The following is a 17,643-nucleotide window of genomic DNA, read 5'->3' on the forward strand; positions in this document are numbered from 1 at the left end:
CCACCCGTTAAAGTTACACGTTTCTTCTACAAAAGCTTCTAAAAGGATCTTCATTGTATCCATGTATTAACTATATGGCTGTCTGTACTGTGGGTTTTGTCATTTCCCGCGCGATCCATCGACAATGAGCTTTGGGCACGTTCCTCGTCGGCAATTGGTGCATTAGTTTAAATTGTGCTGCCTGTCGTGAGAACTTAGTTGTAATGCTGTCATCCATGTGGCTCTACCCGAGCCGTGCTAACCTTAACCAACCAGGGAACCCCGCACGCCACGACCAGTCTGGCTTGCGTGGATTCACTGGATCGTGGTGGGAGACTCCTATCATGTCAATTGAAGGCGCACGTGCCCCGTGGGGGTTGCAGACAACATCATTCGCCTGTCACGAATGAGCATTATCGTAAATCGGCCACGTATGGAAAGACAGGTACGGTACGGAGTACTGGGGAAGTATATTTGACTCGGTGGCTGGCGGTTTGCTTGGCACATCACTACCTGAGAGTGTTACACCTTCCCGGTTATCGCCGACCATTCGAAGGGCATTTCCACCTCGAGGATGCCCTGCGCTTTTAAATGGCAATGGATCTTAAGTAGCTATTACCTCGGCCCAATCTCTCATCGTTCGATCTCAAATTGCGACTACCTGGCCGATCGAGAGTAGAGCTACCATCATGAAAGAGCCAGTGAATGATATCCGTACTCCGTCTGTCTCAGGTCGGGTGTTGGTGGAGAACGAAGTAGTGATAAGGAGAAGTATTTTGATCCCCCTTTATATAGGAGTTAAAGAGTTGAAGTAGTGAAACCTGACATTTTCAGTAACAACCCGACGATGGTTCTCAGACTAGATAAACGAAATTGTCCTTCTGATAAGCCGCTTATCTCAATAGTCCCATGAAAAGTATATGACGATAGTTATCTTGGGGGTTGATATGACTAAAGAGCATGTACCGCTCCGCGGAAGACCAAATACCTGTATTTTTGAGGCAGTTGGCCAGGAGAAAGATCTCTGAACTTCAGGTTGTTTAGACTGGCCTCAATTGTCATTTGATCATTCCCTTAGGATTGTGGCTAGTATATTCCAGACTAATTGCACTTCCATCGTGCCCTGAAACTCACCGGAACTTATTTGAGTGGCTTTGCCTTCTGACCGATGATGAGCAAAATAATTCTGAGCTTTACCTTCAAAAAAAATCTCGAGAGCGCACGTTGGGCAGGATCGTAACTCTCATGTACCTGGAATACGGCATATGCTGGGTGACCCTCCCAGTAGCTAAGCTTTCTGAACTCGCGTTCCTATTGGCTAACTACCTACTTGTCTCAGCTACTTCAGACCGTGAGCATTGCTTTGGATTTGATTGTAGAAGCTAGTCGAAATACCAGCGAGGACTTTGGATCATCAATGGCCGAGGACTGGAGTGCAGAGGGAAGCATCCATCACATAAAAAGGATTCAGGTCCTCAAATGCCAGATCCACAACCCAAAAAACGATCTCACAGAATGGAACCTTTCTATCATATATTCCATTCTGAAATTGACTCAACTCTCACTTTTCAAACACACCCTTAAGCCCTCCACGCTTAGAACCACCCCAAACGACAAACTTCGGCTCAAAGCCCTTGCCAGCCGTTTCTGCTCTGCAGAGTGTCTCATCAGCAGGAAGCAGAACGACGTTCTCCGGGTACAACTTCCCCAACAGGGCCAACGCAATGAGAGGGTCCTCGACGGGGAAAACATGCACACCTCCTTCTTGTACGGTAAGTAAGCCGCCATTTTCAGATTGCAGAATACTCAGAGGGTCATGGACGACGTAGTCTTGAGTAAACTTGGTGATATTTTTGTCTGGGGCATTTTGAATCAGGTATGAGTAGCGGTGACCGCGAGCGATTTGACCTAAATCGACACTGATGCATTTTCCGTTGCTGAGCTCGAGTTGTAGCTTCAGGAGCTGGGATGAATTGACTTTAAGGACATTTGACATGCCAATAGCTGCGCTCTCGACAGAGGTAGATTTGGTTTCTGGGTAGATCTGCAAGAGGGATGCAGAAGTCGGGCTGCCTTTGGGAATTTGCCCGCGAGGCGCAGAGTAATAATCCTGAAACTTGTACTCGAATAGAACCTCCGTTACAGATTCGTCAATCTTGGTCGGTAAATACTGAAGCAAGTGTAATGGAGTTGGACCGCCAGCCAGAAAAGCGGGTAGAACGGTACCATGCGCATACTGGAACCCATATCCGGCGGCACCATTGTGAAGCAATCCAGGAGCAAGTAGAGCTTTGGCATAGGCAATGATGCCTTTCTGGGTGGTGTGTTTGGTCAAAAGCTCCGCGAGAAACTGGCTTCTCGCGGATTCAAGGTGGCGGATGCCTCTTGCCTGGCGATCCACAGGGATGAGCACGTCCTGGTAATTCTGGAATGGCAACAGGGCATCGCGCAGCAAAACCATCTGATGCATGTATTCGTTGAAGAGCTGCATTAGATGGGGTGCAGCTCGATCGCCAAACATCAGGTCAACGTTCGATGGAAGAAGAAGGTGACCTTCGCAAGGGCTGCGCAGGTACATTTCCGGATCGAATGAATTGGGGCTGGATTCGCGTGCCCATTGCACGAGGGTCTTGCCAATGCGATTCGCCTGGTCTTTCATTTCTCGCCGTGAGATATCGAGGGGCTCCACGAGTCGGAGGGTACTCTCGCGACTGTCGGTAGCTAGGTTGGCAGCGACGTTGTCTAACAGTCGGGTACGTGCAGGCTTCGAGCCAGTTGGGTCAATTCCTAAATGAAAAACGACGGTGTCAAGAAGAGGAGCGAAGCCTTCTACTAGCTGGCGGGGGGTGTAGACTCCCGAGCGCAGGCCCCAAGCCTCCTTCAAGGGCTTGGTGTCGCGTTCACCGGCATCTGCATCGACTTGAGAGTGTCGCCCAGCAATGAGACTGCCGAGGCCAGCCAGACGAAAGACATTCTCTGCGGTAACCATCGCAGCAGCGACTCGAGAGATCATGCTGATGATGAAGACTGCAACAGTAGATATGAGCAGATCAGCGATTCTCATGGTCGAGTCCAATTGTAGGGTGATTGCCAGCCTTTATCATTTTGCGGAATTGCAGTTTTTAATTTCTAATCCGGAGAATATTGGTTGTTGGTTCGGAGAGGGTTGGTCGTGAAGGCCATGAAGCTCCGGGATGCGGACGGAGTTGGATGGACACGACCAGCAAACTCCGGTCGTCGCATTCCGTGCTCAGGAGTTGGTAGACCGGAGCGAAATCAACTATAACTGAGTTTGATGGATTATTTTTGCCAATGTGTTTATTCTCCGTCGCCGTTCACATTGTTGCTGTAGGCGGATGGACGCGGTTGTGTATGACCGAACTGCTTCAATGCACATAAAATGACAAATCCCCGAAGCTCGTCAGAACTACCGAGGCCATAATTTGAATACACCAAATTGTGCAAATCATTAGTAGAGAAGTTGGCAAATAGATATTTCAAAGTAAGACATCCTGGCACTAGATGAAATGCGGATGAAAGGTCTTCAACGGCTAGAGACGAGTTGCATTGGCAGTACTGCATTGTCAGTCTCCACTCTTGCTCCGTACGAGTAGTCCACAGTGTATGTGAACAAGGCAAAGGCATGTTCAAGATTAGTTCATCATCCAACGGCTCATAATATGGAAAAGTCTCGCCAGTCTCTGGATCGTGGTTGCCGAGGAAATGCACGATGTTAGCGAGAAAGACAGTCCGCCGAGCCGTCTCGGTTGTCGCCCACTGTTGGAACGTCTGTATGAACATATGCGACTGCGAAGTCAAATTCTCTCCGGGAGGCAGGTTATGCGAGTGGACGAAATCCCGAATCATCTTCACCAAGAAGGGCGCCTTCAGACCTTTCGAGTAGGACTTCTGCTTCCAGCCATCATCGCCCTCCGCATGAGATGCCCGCAACTCGAGGATGCTATACACGAGCATGGCATGCAGAGCGTCCCACTGGTGCATGCAGCTGTACATGCGGTACGAGGCGATGAGTCGCTGGCGCTCGACTTCCATTGCGTGTCGTGCGAAACGTGCGCCCCCGGCGGTCTCCATCGCACAGCCGCAGCAGACCGCCATGGAGGTTCGTGCTAGTGTGGCTATGTCGGGCACGTCCTCGTCATAGAGGGTACGATGGAGACAAGGTGGGGTGAAATCATCGCGCAGGAGCTGCCTTGGGTATTGGTCCAGCACGTGGATCATGTCCGGTAACGAGTACTGCATAGTTGATCCATGGGATCGTAGGTCTACTAGATCTGTAGTGGGGACTGGCTCTAGCAGTGCGAACGATTCCGCCGTAGCATAGGAAGGGATTATACCGCCGAGGACTCCTTGCGTCGGGTGCTGTACATTTGGAGGCTGGCCTGCATTCGTGAAATTTGGGGTCCTGGTTAACGACTGGGCCGGCTGAAGCACGGGCAGGTCTCCTCCAATGTCAACACCAACCAGCCATTCGGGATGGTGAGTGTCTTCCAGGTAAGTGTCCTGGACTTCCTGGTAGCTGGTCTGATACGCATCAGGGCTCGAGGGCTGGTAAGCATAGGTGCAGGGAACCCCCGCCCATCACAACGCGCACACGGCTGCACGTAGGTGCATTTCGCTTTGGCCTGGACGCAAGCATTGCAGGCCTTTTGCCGCGTGGGGAGTTTCTTGAGACCGCGACATCGACGTCGATGTCGGAGGAGTAAGTCGTCTAGACTCTCTTGGTTAGTTTTGGTTTTCTTATTGCATGCAACTGCCATGCGCTCGGGCAGGACCACGTACGCCGTTGATAAGCTTTCAAGCAGGACGCGCAGACATGGTCCTGTGTGTCTGTCGCCATGTGGTCTACTTAATTATCGATCATAAATCTGATCGAATCAACGTGATAATAGCAATGGGGGATTCCATATCCTGAAAGGGTATTGCTAAAGTACTACTGCGAGGTGGCCTCCAGTACCCATGGCTTACTAATTGGATGAGATGGTAAGTTAAGAGCAGGGAAAATGTCGCGATCTTAAGGTAAATAAACATGTTTATGCTTCGTTGACACAGAAAGACAGTCAACGATCCATGAATTTAAAAATCAACCTGCATCACGTCACCCCCTTTCTTCCGACCTGCAGAGGTAAACAAAAAGCTTGCCTAGCAACGGTGGATGCAATCGTGAGATTATCACCTCCACACGAGGGGGACACAAATCCAGAAGCAACCCACTCCGCCGTCCGGACCTGGAGATTAAAATATATTAAGAATACTGCAGTCAAAGAAAGACGAGAGAGTATTCTCCACTTCGGACGGCCTCCTCCGTCATTCTTCGTTTGAGTCTGATCTTGCTTCACGCTGTGGCTGTGCTCAGCCACACTTGCGGTGACCAAATCACTGAATTAAGTTAGCTACTGGATGAGCATTGCTCGCTGAATTCAATAGTGCGATCGGAGCTCGCGAGGGATCCATCAACTATTCGGCTAGATTGGCCCCGAGATGGATTTTCGGCTCTTTTGGGGGTTGATCACCGCCACTCGGTGCGTTGATTCAGGAAGGTGGGAGTCAGCTTGTAATTTGTTTTGCTTTTCTGTAGAAATGAATAGTAATAATGAAAGCAACAAGAATACTTCGCGACGGAGTTGTATTTCCTCTTCCCGTGCGGAGTAGGCCATGTGTAACTTGAGGAACCCGTGGTTAGTGCCGCCATTCCACCATGACGGTTGACGGCACTTGCAATTGAGTTTTGGAGCTGAGATTCCTGGGGCAACGCTAAAACGGCAATAATCAGGTCCAGCAGGCTATATCCACTTCTCTCGACGGTGGAGTGACGCACGCTTGAACGGAAGATTAAGGGCTTTTGTCTGTCATCTCAACCACATCCTGGAGTTTCACCACGTCTCGAAATCCCGTAGCCTGCGCGACAGACCACATGTGGGAAAAAATCATACTCGTCGCATCCCAAGAGCAAAGCCAAAACCCTGAAAGATGGAAAATCTCCAAGAGTCAGAAAAAACTAATCCCTGCCTTCCCCAAGGTGACTCCACTTCGGCCCTGGCTCCATCGGACGAGCCAATCACATCGAGGATCGCCTTCCAGGACCACAACTTTGGGCATCGAACTCATCTCGCCTGGCTGATCCCTCCCGAATCGAGATCCAGATCTCAGGGCTCCTCCAGGGCTCGATGCCTATCCTTGGTGATCCCTGCAACCCAATGACTTCATGATGAACTGGGTTGCTGCCTCCCTGCCAATGCTCAGGCCCGTGCTGGTTGTTCCTTCCAGCCACATTGGCTGGGGAGGCATCCTGATGCAGGTCCTGCAGAATCAACAGAGCCAGCAGCAGGATTAGCTGGACAACAGGATGTACCAGCAGAACCAACCAGGACCAAGTGCAACAGGTTCAGAAAAAGCAAACGCCTCACAGTCACCGCCGCAGGGAAACCCACTTGGCTGATCACCGTGGCTTGGTGTTTCCCTGAGTGGTCGGGCCTTTCCTCTTTGGAAACTCCTTTCCAGGCCCAACATCAAGCCAGAGACGGGACTAGGACTAGGACTAGGACTCGTGCTAGTGTCCTTCTTCACCCAGTGGTCCACTGCACCAAGTCGGCAAAGGCTACGTGCAGATCGATTGTTTGGTTCCAGTCCCAGCTGGGAGGTTCCTGCTAATCCAAATCTTCATTTGCCCCTTCTCCTTCCTCCCTTTTGGTGTTTTATAAAAGACCCGGTGCTGAGCCCCAAAAAGTACTTTGTTTTCCTCTTCATCCCTGGCTTCGTGTCTTCCTGTCTATCCTTTTTCTTGATACCCCATACCCCACGTATCTAATCACCGACTCGAACTAGCACCTACCATCATCACAATGAAGTCCTTCTCGAACGTTGCTCTTGCCCTGCTGGCTGCGACCAGCATGGTCGCTGCTGAGTTGTCAGCCTCGGACTGCGCTGTATGTGGTACTCTGTCGTTTATCACACATCTCCAGTGATGAATCCTTCATGACTCCGAGCGAGCTCCTGCTAACCTGCCATGGTCGGACAGCAAATGTGCATCAACAACATGAACGCCAAGGCCTCTGAGCTCAACTGCAAGTCTGGTGACATGGCTTGCCTGTGCAAGAACCAGGACTACCAGTATGGTATTCGTGACTGCACCGCCCAGGCCTGCCCCAACGATGATGCTGCCGCTGTTGTCAAGATGGCCCTTGCCTCGTGCCCTAGTATGTCTTCCTGATGGCAAATTTCATGTGGACGATGAGAAAGATTCGCGTCGCTAACCATTATCCTTTCAGGCGGCTCCGACTCTAGCTCCAGCTCGGGCTCCAGCGCCTCTGGCTCGGGTTCAGGCTCGGGCTCCGAGACCACCACTGGCTCTGGAAGCGAGAGCACCGGCACTCAGTCTGGTGATAAGACCACCACTGGTTCGGGTTCGGGTTCTGGCTCGGCCACTACCACTGGCTCTGGCAGTGAGAGCACCGGTACTGGCAGCGAAACCACCGGCACCAACTCCAATGGCAGCGGCACCGCTACTGTGAGTTCTCCCGTCTTTTGGCCATCCCCTCGCCTTGCTAATCACAGATACACAGGGTACTGGCACTGAGGCCACCGGCACTGGCGCCACCGGCACTGGCGCTTCCACGATGACCACGATGACCACGACTGCTAGCGGCTCCGAGTCGTCTTCGACTGTCTCCAACTCGGGCTCGGGCTCGGGCTCGGGCTCGGGATCCTCCACCGAGTCTGGTGGTTCTGGCTCGCAGAGCACTGGATCTGGCTCCTCTGGCTCGAGCACTGCTGCTTCTTCCAGCAGCACTGGTGCGGCTCACCCCATGGCGACTGTCGGTACTGGCGCTGTTGGTGCTCTGGGTCTGGCCGCCCTGTTGGTGCTGTAAGATGTCTGCTTGAGTAATGGGCTTGGCCTTGGCCTTTCGAACCCTGAGAGTTTCATTGTCGAGAGACCCATCTGTGTATTTTTCTCGTGTGGTTTATGAATCACTTGTCACTATTCCTCTACGAAGTCCCGTTGCTGTAATGTCCATCTAATGAAGTCATGGTCCAACCCAGGCACGTGCCGGGGCCTTCTTGCATGTGATTGCGGACTGTTTTTTCTATTTTTATTTTTGTGTAGTCCAGTTGACTCAACTCGATGCAAATGATGCATGTAGTTTCAAGCCATATATCCTCTTTAACGTACTCTGTACTCTGTATATTAATTATACATGATCAGACTCCCCAAGCCTCGCGCTCTTAGCACTTCCTTGTTCCCGCCGGAAAAGTGGCAGCGCCAGCAGTTCCTTTCCCGTTCACCCGGATCGGCGCCCTCCGAAAGCCACTTAATCCCACGGACTAAACCACCATCTTTTTTTTTTGTATTTCATATTTCACACCAGACAGATATACACATCTTCCTTTGCTCTCTTTTGCATCTCTCCTCGGTGTGTACATCTTCAGCTCATCCTCGGCGGACCACTTTCCCAGCGGCAATCTAGTTTTTCCGCGTCCGAGCCGAGGCTCGTTGCAGCTGTCCGGGGAATCTTCCAAGTGAACCGCTGTTCGGCTTCGGTCCGCATCGCTAAGCCGATTAAGTTGCTTGAAACGTGCAGTTGATCTTTATTTCTCTCTCTTCACTCTTCATTCCTCCTCCTTACCTTTGACCTCGCCCTCTTTCTTTTTTCTTCCCTCCCCTCCCCTCCACTTCCTCCTCCCTCTCCTCCTCCTTCTACGGTCGCACTCTCCCCCGGATTCTCAGCTCCCCCACTCGACCGCTCGCCCACAATCATGTCGACCTCCGCGTCTTCCCCACAGGAATTCAAGGATGAGATCAAGGTTCTTGATGTCAAGCCCATGAACCAGACCATTCAGCAGATTCGCTCGCTCGCCGCGGGTGCTGCTGGTGGTCTCTGTGCCGTCATTGTGGGACATCCCTTCGACCTGGTCAAGGTGCGCCTGCAGACCGCCGAGAAGGGTGTCTATGCAGGCGCTATGGATGTGGTGCGCAGGACGGTGGCTCGTGAGGGATTGGCTAGGGTAGGATATATGATTTACGCCTTTAACCGTACAATTGGACTTTTCAGCTAATCGGCGCGTGAGCAGGGTTTGTACGCGGGTGTGTCTGCCCCGCTTGTGGGTGTGACTCCGATGTGTAAGTGGCTCCTACACGGCTTGGATAGCTTTGCATATCATGTGCGATCGCTTGAATAGAATATCTGAGCTAACCTGACTTCTCCATGTAGTCGCTGTCAGCTTCTGGGTATGTTCCTGAACATCGCGTCTACGTGACCAAGTCCGAGTGCGGGTGTGCCCTATCTAACACGACCATGCAGGGTTACGACGTGGGTAAGAGCCTGGTTGAGAAGGCTTCGACTGTGCCCGTGGTCAACGGCACCCCTCAGTACTCCATTGCTCAAATCTCCGCCGCCGGTTTCTTCTCCGCCATCCCCATGACCTTGATCACCGCCCCCTTCGAGCGCGTTAAGGTCCTCCTTCAGATCCAGGGTCAGAACCCACCCCCACCCGGCCAGAAGCCCAAGTACTCCGGTGGCGTGGATGTCGTGCGCCAGCTGTACAAGGAGGGCGGTATCCGCAGTGTCTTCCGCGGTAGCGCCATGACGCTCGCCCGTGATGGTCCCGGATCGGCGGCCTACTTTGCCGCGTATGAGTATATCAAGCGGTCGCTCACCCCCAAGGATGCCAATGGCAACGTGACTGGCGAGCTGTCTCTGACGGCGGTTGTGGCTGCGGGTGGTGCCGCCGGTATTGCCATGTGGATTCCCGTTTTCCCCGTCGACACGATCAAGTCCCGCCTGCAGAGTGCACCGGGCAAGCCCACCATCGGCGGTACCGTCAGGGCCGTGTACGCCAGCGGTGGTTTCAAGGCCTTCTTCCCTGGTTTCGGTCCCGCGCTCGCTCGTGCTGTGCCTGCCAATGCGGCTACTTTGTGAGTCCCCTTTGATTTCTCGGATATCCACCTGATCCCCGAAACTAATACTCTTCCGTTCATCCAGCCTCGGTGTCGAGCTCGCGCACAAGTTCATGAAGTCGATGTTTGACTAAACTCGTATTGTTCATGATTTCTTGAGTGTATATATTCCCATTTTTCCCATTTTTTTTTCTTGAAGTGTCTTTTTTGCAGCGTTGGTTCTGGTCTATCTGCGTATAGACGCTTGTGACGGGTTGATGACCGTCCCGATAGTCTTGCATGGGAACTTTCCGGACGTGACTTTGAGCCGGTTTAGATATACACCGATACCATACCCCTTTTCGGTTCGTTGATTTCTTGGTCCACGCTTGTTTTTTCTTTTGTATAGATCAGGTGCTGTTCGACAGCTTGGAATGGCATCAATGAATATTCAGGGTTCTTTCCCGTCTTTTGGCTATACTCGGTATTTGAATGCCATTCTGCTCTTGGTGTACTGTCCTGTATTGATAGTACTCGATTGATTACGCTTGCCAAGCTGTATAAACATGTGCCAAGACTATGATAGTGTCTGTCGAGAATTATATCAAGACCAGTAAGTCCCGGATTTGTCTACCGTATATACCGGCTTATATATATATTACGATATTCTCCCTAACGACTCGGGTCTCGTCCTGCTCGACTTATATCTATACCTATTTCTACTAGGGCTTGGTGCCGTTAAATTTTCCCTAAGGATACGAATTAAGAAGAGAAGTAATAGGATTATTAATCATTAGGCTAGTTACGTTAACTAGTTAACTAGTTAACTAATAACTACTCCGTAGAGATTATCTACTTAGTAAGCGAATCCTCTTTGAGTTGAGTCAATTTCTGCCGATGGTGGTATTTATCCACGCGTGAGGATACACCTATGGCGCGGCGCCGTAGTGTAGGGAACGGTATGATGTATAGCTCCGCTGTTGCACCTAGAGATTTAATATTGCCCTTCTGAAGGTCTTGGATAGCGAATAGGATCTTGCGCTCTTGGTTAGCCGCTTTTTGCCAGGATTCGGAGCGTTTTGGTGGCATAGTTGCTGGTTGAGGAGGAGGGTGTAGTGGTAGAGACGCATTTCTGGGTAGGTGATCCGCTTAACTGGGTGATCCGCTTACGGGAATTACGTTACAATATCTACTCTCCCCCTGTGCCAAGGTCCGACTAGCCGAGGCAGCTCAAAGGATTCCAGGATTTCGATCTGAGCTCCCTAAGGTCTGAATCGCCTGCATCAGCTCTCCCTGAGCCTTGTAACCCTCTGCACGACGCAGCACTACGCGTCTAGCGAGTTGGCACGACTGTAGGCATTTTCGGGCGTGGTGAGGTTAGATTCCGCAACGCCACCTATACCATCGGTGTCGTTGATAGGCTTGTCAATAGTGAATTTGTCCTTGAGTGAACGGGGCATTTTGTCAGGATTCTTAGTCCAGCAATTTTCTTCGATATGACCGGTCTTGCCACAATCAGGATAGGTGCATTTTAAATGACTTTTGTCGTTATGCTTTAACTTTTGGCTGTTGTTGTAACTAGTGGCGCTGAAGATACTATTGTTGCCGTTCGCATCCTTAGCGAGTTGTCTGGCCTCTTCGACATGCAGGCGTTCATAGAGGTAGTCTAAGTCGGGAGGATCGTCGGGTTTGGTCGAGCGGATCCAGTCATATTTTTCTTTGAAGCCACGATAGTTGGGAGGAAGGCCGTGGAGCAGAGCAGTCGCAAACATATCGTCAGTCATCTCATATTTGACAGTCTTGAGGTCGGCTTTGATCTGGCGCACTTTGCTGGTGTACTCGGTCACGGATGAATAGTCTTTAAGTTTGAGTTCATTCAGTTGATTCAGAGGGTTGTCGCGTGCACGCTCATGGGTGACTGCGTATCGTTTCTTGATGAGATCATAGGCCTCCCTGGCGTCTGGACAATCTTCAATCTCGATCTTAATGCTATCGGAGGCCCACGTGTTAAGCAACTTGCTTACGAGTTTCATCTTCTCCTTAGTATTTTTATGTTTAGTATAATCAATCTGCTCTCGGATGTTGTTATTGGTGGTTATAAGAATAGCCTGGGCATTATCTGGTTCGTCATCATCGTCAGGCGCTAGAGTTGAAGTCTTCTTGGCGGATGTAAAACGACGGGTATCGACTTTGATAGGCTTGGTAAAGTAGTTTTCGTTCTTAGGCTTAGGAGGGATAACTTCTTCACCGGTGAGAAACTCAAAGGTATTATTTGCTTTAGCCGCACGCTCAAACTCGCGCTTCTAACTGATGAAGTTGATTTTGCCTTTGAGCTTGCGGTCAGCTTTGACTTCGTCTATTTCGGAGTTTGTCATGTCTAGTGCTGAGAACTAAATGTTTCGGTCTGCGGTCCGGGGTCTGGGGTCTTGATCACTGATCACCTGCTTCAATCCAACGCCTAAATTGGAAAAAAAAGAGGCTTATAACCAGTTGAAACCCTTGATTGAAGTACAAGTGTGGTGATCTTTCTGTAACTATGCCAGTAGGCGCAGCTATTTGTAGTCACAGCAGCTGCCTTCTCCCTAGAGTAGTGGTGGCTAGGCTGCCACTACAATATCTATACATCACGTAATCTGGAATCCAACTTAGCGAGGCGTCAGCGTAAATGAACTGGTGACGCGCGCTGCGCACGCTGTGGCCCTGAAACGATGACAAGGGCAGGAGAGAGTTATGGATTTGAAAAGATTTGAATTGTTTAGGTCAAGGTCAAAGGTTTGATGAGAGACGCGAGTAGCCAATGAATAACTGATAGTCACACGAGGTACAAGGTTTCATAGTCGCACGCGAGGGGGTTGATTATTGGTGAGAAGAGCAGTTAGGATTTAACAGCCCTTCAAGAGACGCTCGGTTTGTTCTAAATACTGTTTATCACCTCATTGTGGGAGGCCAGGGTGGGTGAAGCCACATATATATTCTAAACGTTTTCTTCTGCCTATTATGAGCTAACAAGTAAAAGCGAATAGGTACCAATATCATTTATCTTGGATCGCAAATTACAGGAGATATAATATTTTGTCCCTATTATTGTATTCGGGCTGTTTTTCATCCTTTTGCTGTATTTGCATGTTGTCGAGGTATGCGGTAGTAACTTTGGGCTCAGCAGAGATTTCGGCGTTATAATTGCCGAGTAATGGAGTATTAGCCTGAGGGGATTCCAACAGCTCCCTCATTCGGTCTTTACCATCAATAATCATCAACCCGATCCTTCCACTAATTCCATTCGATATCTACTTTACTAGCGAATACCATGCTAGCTTGATCTAACGCCTGTTATCACTAAAATGTTTCGTGGCGTATATCGGCATTTTTAAGCCTTTAAGCCTACTGTAACTAGTCACACAGAACCGAAATATAATTTTTTTGCTAAGCAGACTATATCCTGCCTCTCACCTTCCCTCAATACCAACACATTCATTGCAGGTTTGCTTGTTTTGATTTAAATATTTTGTAGCAGCTCAAAAATCCTGAGAACCTTCTCCATCTCATCAATCGCTTCATTCGGTGTGGTCATCACCTTCTCTAACTCCTCTGCCACATGAGTTGAGCGTGAGCACGAGTCTTGCCTGACCATTGAGACAACAGCATGGGAAAGCAGATCTTTAGGCATATTAAACTCCCGTGAGGCCTGACCGTGGACGAGGAAGTATTGTATCAGGGTTGACGGCAAAACATGCTTCTTAATATACCCATAAATATCGTATTTCAAGAACATAGCGCACAGGCGATATAGCCGTCGCTTCTGGGACTCAATGTCCTCCAAGTGCCCTTCGTCGGCCAAGTAACACTCGCGCAAAGTTTTCATGATTTCCTCTTTTTCATCGCCTGTCAAGCTCATAACACCTGTTCCGCCGCGTGCCAGCTCTAGGGATGCTATAAGAAAAGCATGATTTAGCTCTCCCGCGATGAAGTCTTTGATCATGTCGTCATTGATAGACTGGAGATATTCGTTTAGTGGTAACCGACGAGGAACTTGCACATCCATAATTCGTGAATCTCTGATATCTTCGACAATCTGTAATACGACAGCCGCACGTCGAATTGTGTCAGTGTAGAGGTACCGACGGTCGCTAGTACTGAGGATGTTTTTATAGCAGGCCGCAAGTCGACAAGCATGTAGTATTAACTGAACGTAGTTTCCCGAACGCATGTAATGAAAGGCAGCGAATGTACCTCCAGTCAAATCATCTATCGAGGGCTGTGTGGCCTCCTTTAAAGAGGTGTTTGGCGATTTTTGGTTTCGAGCGTGGGTGACGGAGAGGTAGCTCGTACAATACACCATGTAATTGTGGTAGAGATGAATAAGGTCACTCTTGCAAGGATGACTGCCAGGGAGGAAATGATGTAACAGCCGATTGCCTACTGACATCACTAGACCGGCATCGGCTGGAAAAGTTTTCGGGTGGTGAATATACCACGCTGGCCCCTCTTCCCGAATCTCGTCCCCGTCGACTGCATCATCCACGAAACAGTTATATGTCGTAATTAGATCAAAAGCCGCAATCACAGTGTAAACCACCTTCATGTGGGAAGGTGTCTGATACTCGGCTGGCGAAATCTGGCGGTAAAAGCGCAGCATCTCATGGCGGGTCCAACCACCACTCCAACTCTGATCAATTGCTCCGTCAAGAACCTATAATTCCTTAGATCTCTTCGATTTACCAGCGATAACGACTTACATGTTTTGACCACGACTGAAGTGCTCTAGTCAGTACAGGTTCTTGCAATTCTGGCATCAAAGGAATTCGTGCCAGTAAACGAAATGCATTCATGAATGGCCCGCGTACTTCGTCGGCGACGGAATGGTCGGACGGAATGACATTAAGACTAAACTGCTGTGCATTTAAATTCTCCGTAGGCCATTGAAGGCCCTCAGCATCTATTGAGCCATGGTCATAGTACTCTGCAACAAAGTCGTCTAAAGTACGGCAGTCAGGGTCGAACTCGAAGGGAGCTTGCATGGTTGCTATAAATTATTTATTTTCCAGTTGGAAGAACGAGAATCACTATTTATGCTACAAAAAACACTATTAGAAATCCAGGTGAAGGTTGCCGAGTATTCTACCCTTCTAGTGGGTGTGGCTGCAAGGTTCGATGCTAGGGGAACCGTGCTATGTGGATCAAGTTCCTCAGTGACTAAATCTGCGCCTAAACTCCAATGAGAGCGGAACACGTTGCATGTATTGCATCGATGCATCGGATGGATGCTGATCTTGTACCTGTTGTATCTTACCTCTTGATGGCAGGTTCTGCGTATATTATCAAATCCGATTCTTAGAAAGAAATATAGATGAGCCTGTAGAGAAACAGGGACTCTAGAAAGAGTGCGTTAATTGATGCGGTTGGTACTCTTTATAATCAGACCCACTGCTAGGCAATATCCTTATATTCTATTGCCAATTCCGTCGATCTAAGGGGTGGCAATTCAACACCACTCCTACGACTAGAGATTGGATGATTCAGCGGCCACCCAATTCCTCATGTTTTTTGTATAGTAAACCGGGTCAATTCGGAATATCCACATCGTACAAACCAACACCAGCTTTTCAGGCCTAGAGACGCCTCAACAGCAGTCTCTCAGAGCCCTTCGATCAGTCATGTCGATTATCCCCCTCAGAACTATTGCATACGGAAATACTTCGACAGTGTGGGCGTGAAGTAGAATATGAAAACTGTCGTCCTCGGATTCGGTGAGGAAGGATCCCCAGGCATAGATGAAAGCGTCGGGTTGGTAAATGTCAGATCGATTTCCTTCAGTGAAGAATCTGATTAGGGTGGGAATGTCGTTTTGGTCAACGTCGTCAGATTGCACTATATATAGCAGGCGGGGCGTTGGAGTATATAAATATGAAGATGAATATAGATAGATAAGATATAGCAGTGAACAACGGAGACGATAATATATATAGAGAACGTATAATAGAACGAGAAATATATAGAAATCCGCAAAAGGCAGTAGCGAACGTGGAAGGCCTAAAAACCTAGAAGAAAGGAGAGAAATAAAATAGAAGGATAGAGGCACGCGAAAGTATTAGTGCAAAGATTAGTGCAAAGGACGGGTAAGTAAGCCAGGCGGAATAACAGGCGAATAGCGAGAAGAGTGCAGCAGGCAGACAGCATGATAAGGAGATAGAACTAGCATATGTAGGTTATTGCAATAGCGGACAAAAAGGGTACTGTACAGGGCACAATATACAAGGATGAACCTTGCGAAGCATGCAAAGTAGATAGTGGGGCAGGAGAGCAAAGAGACGGACCGAGACAAGCGAACGTGACCTGGGATCCAACCAAGCACCAATGAGAGAGAGGCTTAGCGAGAGAGTAGGGTGTGTGTTTCTCGCTGTGTTTTTAGCTATCTCAACGTCGGCGTCGCGCAGCCGTGGGGTTGGTAACCCCTTCCACTCCGTTCCTTCGTTTCAGGGCACTGGTGACGCGCGCTCCGCACGCTGTGGCCCTGAAACGAAAAAAAGTGGAGGCATGATGATAGGTCATGCAGAGGTGAGTGAAAGTATGAAAGCCGAACTTAAGCCAACATGTAGTGGGAAATCTACTAGTCGGAAAGCTTCATTGGTCTCTGGCTAGCTTGGCAATCCGTTAATCTTCGGGCTCCTCTTCCCAGAATTCTGCGCCCGGTGGTATCTCCATCACTGCTTCCTTACACCATATATGCACAGCCTTTGACATCATTTCGCGTGAGAGAGCCTCGAGGCAACCTCCTTTCACGCTAAGAGAATTTTCCCCCTGGGTACGATGTATAAGTCGCGATCCACATGACAGACAAAATAGACACTCCAGTTGTCTACCTTGTAAGGTTTTCCGAGTAAAAGTACCGATCCGCACAGTGCCATCAGGATTAACCATTAGCATCTCAAACCATGGGAAAATAGCCGTTATGCCACAGTAAGATGAAGACTGGTGACGGCACTCAGTGCAATGGCAAACGTATATCTTGGATGGCTCTGGAAGAGGTGTGATAAATCGGATGGTTCCACACTGACAACGCCCCTCCATATCGTAATCGTAACAATTGGTCGCGAGTCTGGCGTATGTGAAGACGACGTCAAGACGAAGACTCGATGAAGTAGCTTACACGGGAATTATTTCAAGATCGGTTGTATGGTCGCGTTCGCAACTGCCTCATCATAACACCGGCCTGGTTATATAGGAGGGTAAAGGTGAAGGTGAAATACAGTACTGCGGGCAGGTCGAGTGGGGTAAAAGATAAGCTTCTGGGCAGGCGGGAGGAGAGAGAGGAGCACGTGAGGCTGTAGCACCACGTAATCTGGAATCCAACCAACCTCCAATGAGAGGGAGGCTTGGCGAGAGAGTTGGGTGTGTGTTTCTCGCCATGTTCTTGGCAGTGTCAACGTCGGCGTCAGGCAGTAGTGGGGTTAGTAACCCTTCCACTCCGTTCCTTCGTTTCAGGGTATTACACACACACATACACACACACACAGAGAGAGAGAGAGAGAGACTGTACTCACTTCAGCAGATAGAGACTTTCTCGTAACGAAGCGACTATTGTTAATTCTTCCAAAAATGAAACTTATCCAACCCCACAACTTCTATAAGTCTTTTGCCGGAGATTATTTTACAACAAGAACTAAATACATGTGAGTTGCCTACTCCTGCAGCCATCAACACCAGCATCAGACAGCACCATATGTAATTCGACACAGTCGCCACCAGATCAGGACAAGCGTAATCAACCCTGA

The 17,643-nt window shown here is 49.4% G+C and overlaps 6 protein-coding genes across 6 annotated transcripts; 2 read left to right on the plus strand and 4 right to left on the minus strand.

Moving 5' to 3' along the window:
• Window positions 1-1,540: 1,540 nt before the first annotated feature.
• N7458_005773 (uncharacterized protein) lies at window positions 1,541-3,043 on the minus strand (the record flags this gene model as incomplete). The annotated part of the gene is made up of 1 exon (XM_056909155.1): window positions 1,541-3,043. The coding sequence occupies one exon, from the start codon at window positions 3,041-3,043 to the stop codon at window positions 1,541-1,543; it is 1,503 nt and encodes a 500-aa protein (XP_056767773.1).
• A 254-nt stretch (window positions 3,044-3,297) lies between these two features.
• On the minus strand, window positions 3,298-4,239 carry N7458_005774 (uncharacterized protein; the record flags this gene model as incomplete). The annotated part of the gene is made up of 1 exon (XM_056909156.1): window positions 3,298-4,239. The coding sequence occupies one exon, from the start codon at window positions 4,237-4,239 to the stop codon at window positions 3,298-3,300; it is 942 nt and encodes a 313-aa protein (XP_056767774.1).
• A 2,600-nt stretch (window positions 4,240-6,839) lies between these two features.
• N7458_005775 (CFEM domain-containing protein) lies at window positions 6,840-7,865 on the plus strand (the record flags this gene model as incomplete). Its single annotated transcript, XM_056909157.1, has 4 exons — window positions 6,840-6,923; window positions 7,016-7,193; window positions 7,320-7,504; window positions 7,560-7,865. 4 exons carry the CDS (start codon window positions 6,840-6,842, stop codon window positions 7,863-7,865), a joined length of 753 nt encoding a protein of 250 aa, XP_056767775.1.
• An 886-nt stretch (window positions 7,866-8,751) lies between these two features.
• On the plus strand, window positions 8,752-10,026 carry N7458_005776 (carnitine:acyl carnitine antiporter; the record flags this gene model as incomplete). Its single annotated transcript, XM_056909158.1, has 5 exons — window positions 8,752-9,000; window positions 9,067-9,115; window positions 9,207-9,223; window positions 9,297-9,910; window positions 9,978-10,026. The coding sequence occupies 5 exons, from the start codon at window positions 8,752-8,754 to the stop codon at window positions 10,024-10,026; spliced, it is 978 nt and encodes a 325-aa protein (XP_056767776.1).
• Window positions 10,027-11,196: 1,170 nt separating this feature from the next.
• Window positions 11,197-11,904, minus strand: N7458_005777 (gag-polypeptide of LTR copia-type domain-containing protein; the record flags this gene model as incomplete). The annotated part of the gene is made up of 1 exon (XM_056909159.1): window positions 11,197-11,904. The coding sequence occupies one exon, from the start codon at window positions 11,902-11,904 to the stop codon at window positions 11,197-11,199; it is 708 nt and encodes a 235-aa protein (XP_056767777.1).
• Window positions 11,905-13,367: 1,463 nt separating this feature from the next.
• Window positions 13,368-14,453, minus strand: N7458_005778 (uncharacterized protein; the record flags this gene model as incomplete). Its single annotated transcript, XM_056909160.1, has 1 exon — window positions 13,368-14,453. One exon carries the CDS (start codon window positions 14,451-14,453, stop codon window positions 13,368-13,370), a length of 1,086 nt encoding a protein of 361 aa, XP_056767778.1.
• Between the last annotated feature and the right edge of the window lie 3,190 nt (window positions 14,454-17,643).

The sequence above is a fragment of the Penicillium daleae genome, assembly GCF_028827525.1.
Source record: "Penicillium daleae strain IBT 16125 chromosome Unknown utg000005l_segment0_segment0, whole genome shotgun sequence".
Taxonomy (NCBI): Eukaryota; Fungi; Ascomycota; class Eurotiomycetes; order Eurotiales; family Aspergillaceae; genus Penicillium; species Penicillium daleae.